Source organism: Colobus angolensis, unplaced genomic scaffold, assembly GCF_000951035.1.
Source record: "Colobus angolensis palliatus isolate OR3802 unplaced genomic scaffold, Cang.pa_1.0 Scaffold325, whole genome shotgun sequence".
In the NCBI taxonomy this organism is placed as follows: domain Eukaryota; kingdom Metazoa; phylum Chordata; class Mammalia; order Primates; family Cercopithecidae; genus Colobus; species Colobus angolensis.
The window spans coordinates 943,284-949,718 of NW_012116544.1; the positions used below are offsets into that span (position 1 = coordinate 943,284).

The window sequence follows — 6,435 nt, forward strand, 5'->3', positions numbered from 1 at the left end:
GCAACCTCTCCCGCCCGCAGCGCCCTGCGCCCAGGGTCTCGCCGTCCCAGCGGGCCGCCCCGCTCCGTACCCTTGGGCTTGGTGCACGCCCCCAGGAGGTTGACCACGTTGAGGTGGTGACCGATGTGAATTAGGATCTTGAGCTCCGACATCAGCGCGCGGTGCTCGCTGGCTGTGGCGCCCTCTGGAGGGGACACAGGCCTCACGTCGGCCCCAATCCGGGCACGTCCCCCTTTCCCGCCACTGGCTGCTTAGCTAAGGCACAGCCAGCACTCTGGGGACGGGGAGGGGTACCAAGGCCCCAGGACATGCTGCTGGCCCCACTGAGGCAGGGGGTTCAGGTGGTACCTTGGCTCTGACTCCCGCAGCCTCCCTGTAGAATCTCGGATGAGCCTGGCTCCCAGCCTCAGTTTCCCTTCCTGAGTTGCCGTCCCACCGGCCCACCCAGGCTGCTGCTCCTCACTAGCTAGGCTGCCCCTTTCGCCCGCAGACCCCACACCTTTCAGCATTTTCACGGCCACGGTGTCACAGCTGCTGCCCTTGTGGATGCCGAAAGCGGAGGCTTCCACCACCTTTCCGAAGGCGCCGTAGCCGAGCACTCTCCCTGTCGGGGCAGGGAGCCAGTTGCAGGTGAGCTGTATGGGGTGAGGGTGAAGACAGGTGGGCAGCAGGGGGGCCCCGTCCAGAGGTGCAGGAGGACAGGCCTGGCAGCAGGAGGAGCGTGGGGAGCCTCTCTGCCAAACAGGAAGAGCGTGGGAGCCACAGCGGGAAGAGAGGGAGAGGGTGGACAGGAAGCCGCGCATCCTCCCGGGTAGGTGTGACAGACACACCCTGCTCAGGGTGGCAGCAAGTGACCTTGGGGAGCCTGGGAACTAGGAACCCTGGCTAAGGCTCTGGTTACCCACGCCCAGAGGGGCAGGTCAGGCCAGGCAGACCTTCCTGGTGGGAGTTTTGAGAATGGAGGGATTCAGGAACTCCAGCCTGCAGCAGGTGGGTCGGGCAGGAGGTGTGGGTTGGGCAGGCTGGTGCTGGCCTCACCCAGGTGCAACCGCTCTCGGGGGAACTCCCACTGGCTGGCGTCGTAGGACAGGTATTCGCATTGCTCCTCCAGAGGCACCTCCCCGGGGTCCATGATGATGGACAGGTAGCCCGTCTTGATGTCTGCGTGGGCTGGCTGCGGGGACGGGACAGGGAGGAGTGGCGCAGCTCACTGACTTGGCCATACCACTGTGGCTGGGGCAGAACTTTGCCCAGGACAGATGGCACGTCCTGCGGGGCTCTCAGTCAAGGAGGGGACAGGGTAACAGACAGACAACCTCTGCGGGGTTGGAGCCCACGTGGAGGGCTGGGAGGCTACCCAGGAGACAAGGCTGCCAGGTCAACTAGAGCAGGCACCTTATTCTTTATCTTAAGGGCGGCCAGGAGGGGCGAGTCCTGAGAGAGACCCCACCAGGAGAGGCGAGGGACACTCACCCTCCTCATGTTACAGAAGATGAGGAGGAGGAGGACCCAGAAGAAGACAGCGATGACCCCGGTACCGACAAGGATCACGATCTCCATGCTGCCCTTATCTTCAGAGCCTGCGTGGGCAGAAGGGGGCCGGCGTGTGTGTGTGTGTGTGTGTGGCAGAGGGTGCACTGCAGGCAGCACTGCTTCTGGTGGGCACGACTTGCCCGAAGTGGCCACAAGAAGCGCTAATTGGGGGCAGGAAGGGGGTTGAGGGGTGCAGGCTGAGGCCGGACCTTCCACGGCCACGCTGGCGGAGGAGTTGACGCAGCCCTTGGCGTTGCACACGCTGCACAGATAGCGTCCCGCATCCTCCTCGCGCACGCGCTGGATGCTCAGCTTCTGGTTGGAGTCCGCCAAGTCGACTCCTGCAGGGGGTGGGGTGGAGGTGCGGGTCCACCTGGGTTTGAGGTCGTTAGCCTCGCGGGCCTCCGGACCTGCCCTTCGCCTGGGCCACCCTCCCTACCAGACTTTTCCTCCAGCAGCCTCTCGTCTTTGTACCACACGATGCTGGGCGCGTGCGCTCCGGCCACCAAGCACTGCATCTCCAGGGAGTCGCTTACGTTCACCAGGAGGTCGGTCAAGTTTTGCGTGAGCCGAGGGGCTTCCAGGGCTGGGGGCAGGGGTTGAGAAGGAACTAAGTGGAGTTGCACTTAGCAGGAGGACCCTCTTTGGGATGGGAGCAGAGGGAGCGAAGGATCCCTGAAAGCTGGACTCAGGGTTTGTGCGCCGGACAGGAGCGCGGCGCGCCTCCGCAGGGGGAGGCGGAGAGTCAGGAGGGAGCGCTCCTGCAGGCCAGGGCTGTGAATAGACCTCCCTGGGGCGAGCCACGCCGGGGCAAAGGCAGAGGCAGCTTCGGCTAGAAGAGAGCGCGTCCCCGCCCTCCCCGCGGCCAGCCTCACCCTGCACCGACAGGTACTTCTTATGGCAGTGCTTGTCATGGCTGCGCCGGTCTTGCACTTCGCACACATAGTGGCCCTCATGCTCGGGCGCGACGCGGGGGATACTCAGGGTGAGCGTGGCGTGGCGCACCCCAGGCGCCACCTCCTCCAGGCTGGCGGCCAGAGGGGTGGCGAACAGATGCACGTTCTTGCAGTCGAGCAGCAGCGGGTTCCCGTGCGCATCGTGCAGCGTAGACAGGTTGAGGCGGTACCAGCGCAGATGCTCGTACTTGTAGCTGTCGGCTTGGCAGCTCAGGAGCGACGCGGGGGATACTCAGGGTGAGCGTGGCGTGGCGCACCCCAGGCGCCACCTCCTCCAGGCTGGCAGCCAGAGGGGTGGCGAACAGATGCACGTTCTTGCAGTCGAGCAGCAGCGGGTTCCCGTGCGCATCGTGCAGCGTAGACAGGTTGAGGCGGTACCAGCGCAGATGCTCGTACTTGTAGCTGTCGGCTTGGCAGCTCAGGAGCACGGGCTGGCCCTCTAGTAGCTCCTCGGATGGCTTGGATTCGATGCTGAAGCCGTCGGGGATGGCTGTGGAGGGAGGAAGAAGCCCCATGACACTGCCCTGGGAGTTTGCTCACCCATCCACCTGCCGCCCCGGGGTCTCCTGCGTCCTTCGCTCTCTCTCTCTCTCCTGAAGGAGCCCCAGCTGGACTGCGTGCCCCCACCCCCGAGAAGCCCAGGTCATCAGGAGTTCCGTGACACCACTCAGTGAGACTTGAGCCCTCATTCTCTCTTGAAGCTTGTCATGGCCCACCCCATGTTCAGCTTGGAACAGTGTCTTCTCTGGCTTTTCCCAGTGCCATGCGCCCTTTTCCTTTTGCCTCTCTGGTCTCTTCTGGTGAGGCTTCTGTGGCCTCCCCAGCCCCCAGGTGTTCTCTGGGGCTCCATCTCTCTGCTGGTGCCCTGATTTACATTCTGGGACCCAGTGGTGTCTTCTCCTGGGCTCAGCTCTCCTGAGGTCACTAGCACATTTGAAAATCCGAGTAAACCACAGACCTTCTCCCCAGAGCAAAATTCACACGTGACTCACAAGGTCCCAGGGCTAGGGAAGGGGAGAGTGGGAGGGGGTATAGCTAGGAGGAGCTGCAGTGAGCCAAGGGCATCCTTGAGGGAGGAACCTCAGGGTTGGGGATGGAGGACACCATTCCATTCCAGTGCACCAGCACCCAGGCCCTATGCTGGTGACCCTCAAATCTATTTTTCCTGTCTACAACTGGTGGGCCTTGGATCTCTCTCCTGGGTGCCCCACGGACCCCAGAAACTCAATGCACCCAAATCTGCCCCCTCCTGACCCTCTACCCAGGCCTGCCCGCGATGGTCTGGTCACTCACTGGTCACATAGAAGTAGATGAGCCGCTCATCCTGGCCCACCTTGTTGGAGACCACACATTTGTACATGGCGGACACGTTGGCATTCTGGATCACCAGCTTGCTCACGGTCTGGGAGAGCACAGGCAAAAGGATCCATTTCCTGCCCAAGTTCTCCCAACCTGGGCCCTCCCCTTCTGCAAGAAGATCACTGTGCCCACCACAGTCATGGGGGAAACTGAGGCTTTGGACTGGAGAAGACCGAAACTCACAGGACCAGGGATGGTGAGGCAGGGAAGAGAAGGCCCCTGGGCAGCAGAGGGAGGCAGCTGCCCAGAAAAGTCAAGGGACAGTGCATGGGACTGCTGGCCTAGGCTGCGGTGACATCACAGGGCAGCCTTTGGCAGGACCAGAGAGACCTCTGGCCGGGACTGGGCTCAGTCTGTGGCTATGCTGAGGCGGCACCAGGGTCAGTCCAAGCCAGGGTGAGAATTCAGGCTGTGGTCACAGCAAAGGCCAGTTGCTTCTGGATGGGGTCAGGCCCAACCCAGTCACTGCTTGCTGAGATCCTTGTGAGATGCCCTCCTCAGCCCAGGACTGTCCACAACAGCAACCCCTGGGTCCAGGGTTACTGCAAGGGGTGGGGATGGCTCCCAGAAGGACCGAGGCCCCAGGGAGTAGGAAGCCTGAGACACAGGGGAGGAGGGAGGGCCATAGGCCCGGCCTACCATCCAAAGACCCCCACCCCCACCCCACCCCCAGCTGGGCACTTCCTGTCCAGGACTGGAACAGGAAGAGGCTCTGGAGGTGTGTAGGAAAACAGGAAGTGACTGGAGGAAGTAGGTGCCTTTGTTCAGTACCCCCTTCTCGGCGTTGCCCCCAGGCCGCGCCAGCGGCTCCACAGCCCTCTGTGCAGACCTGGTCAGTCTCCAGCCCTGTCCCCTCCTGGCCCTGGGGCCTGTGGGCCTCAGGGGTTCATGGCCCGGCCAGGTGGCCTTGCATCTCAGCTTCCTTGTCTGGGAAGCCGCCGGAGGTTCGCCCTCCATCACAAAGCCGGAGGCTGGCCCTCTGACCTTTCTGCAGGCAGGGTGGCCGAGGCCTACAGACTGCAGGAAGGTCACCCGCTCTCGGCCACTCTGCCCAGCGCTCTGGAAGCCAGGTGGAAACCACACAGCAGTAGTGGCCTCTCTCTCCTCCCTTCTCCTTCTCCCTGGGCACTCAGCAGCACGGCTGGCCTGTACCTTATTCTTCCCCTCCACAAACTCGGTCCAGGTGTCCAGGCTCTCGATGGGGTTCACAGCGTCCTGCGTGGTCACTGCCCTCCAGTCGCGGCACTGTGGCATGAGGTCTCGCTGCTGCCGCCGCCGGCTGCCAGAACCAGAAGAGGCGAGGGCAGGTCAGGGATACAGGAAGGAAGGGCCCACTTCAGGGGTGGGGTCAAGTCCTTGTCATACCCAGTCACCTTCTCATACGGGGTGGTGGGCGAGGCTGGCCCTTGGGCCTGAGTGAGGGAGATGGGAAGGGGACTTTGTTTTTTCTTTTCTTTTCTTTTGAGATGGAGTTTCACTCTTATTGCCCAGGCTGGAGTGCAATGGCATGATCTCGGCTCACTGAAACCTCTGCCTCCGAGGTTCAAGCGATTCTCCTGCCTCAGCCTCCCAAGTAGCTGGGATTACAGGCGGGTGCCAACACGCCCGTCTAATTTTTTTGTATTTTTAGTAGAGACAGGGTTTCTCCATGTTGGTCAGCTGGTCTCAAAGCCCCGATCTCAGGTGATCCGCCTGCCTTGGCCTCCCAAAGTGCTGGGATTATAGGCGTGAGCCACCGCGCCTGGCCTGTTTCTGGAGCTCTGTCTCCCACCCTTCAGGCTCAGGACCCGGCAACCCGTCCTACACAGGCTGCCGACACCACCTTCCTGCGTCCACTGTCCCTCGCGCACATGCGCACCCTGTCCCACTTCTCTTGCTCCTTCCCGCAGAGGCCACCTTGGATCTGCCCACACAGCTGCAGGGGCAGCACAGTCCCATTCTGCCCCAGGAGGCGTCTCTGCTCAGCCTCTTCCTCTCTCCTGCTTTAGGAGCTGCGGCCTCCCTCTGGGCTGCGTGTGCACCCCCAGCAGCCCTGGCCTCCTGCCAGGATTGGGGGGTGGCCTCAGGGCCCCAAGGGAGGCTCCTATCTGCCCCTGTGGAGGAGCTGAGCAGGGACTCCCTGAAGGGCTCCATCACTTGGCACAGAGCATAAAGGTGGCACACCCAGAAGGAAGGACATTTGGAGGTGCTGGCAGCGAGCTGCAGGCCACATGATCTAGAAGGATACCTATGAACCTTGGACATTTGGGGCCGGCTCAGGCCACCCCTACCGAGCCACCCCCACGGACCACAGCAGAGCCACAGCCAGTGGGGCCACCCTCATCTCCCATCTAGGTTCTTAACTCCCATGCCGCCCCAGTTTGACACTAGGATCTCTTGCTAAAAGGAAAACCTGAGCCATGTCTCCACTCCTCAACACCTTTCGCTGGCTCCCTAGTGCCTTCAAGCCCTGCCCACCTGGGTGCCCTCCTCTCATCCCCTGCTCGTCTAAGTGTCCTGTGAAACCCATCTGTCCTGCTGGCATCCCGCTCAGTGGAGGGAGCGTGGCTCAGCAGGTGGGGGAGGGAGCGTGGCTCAGCAGGTGGGG

At 62.4% G+C, this 6,435-nt stretch overlaps 1 protein-coding gene across 3 annotated transcripts in view; it reads right to left on the reverse strand.

Moving 5' to 3' along the window:
* Positions 1 to 6,435, reverse strand: part of FLT4 (fms-related tyrosine kinase 4) — a 27,664-nt gene that overhangs the window by 13,848 nt on the left and 7,381 nt on the right. For all 3 annotated transcript variants that reach the window (XM_011951722.1, XM_011951724.1, XM_011951723.1), the window contains exons 10-19: positions 5,001 to 5,127; positions 3,783 to 3,891; positions 2,759 to 2,979; positions 2,409 to 2,550; positions 1,973 to 2,119; positions 1,743 to 1,874; positions 1,474 to 1,580; positions 1,039 to 1,174; positions 500 to 604; positions 71 to 184 (exon numbers count right to left, since the gene is read on the reverse strand). In XM_011951722.1, the coding sequence (XP_011807112.1) occupies positions 71 to 184; positions 500 to 604; positions 1,039 to 1,174; positions 1,474 to 1,580; positions 1,743 to 1,874; positions 1,973 to 2,119; positions 2,409 to 2,550; positions 2,759 to 2,979; positions 3,783 to 3,891; positions 5,001 to 5,127 (1,340 nt within the window). The remainder of the gene's footprint in view (positions 1 to 70; positions 185 to 499; positions 605 to 1,038; positions 1,175 to 1,473; positions 1,581 to 1,742; positions 1,875 to 1,972; positions 2,120 to 2,408; positions 2,551 to 2,758; positions 2,980 to 3,782; positions 3,892 to 5,000; positions 5,128 to 6,435) is intronic.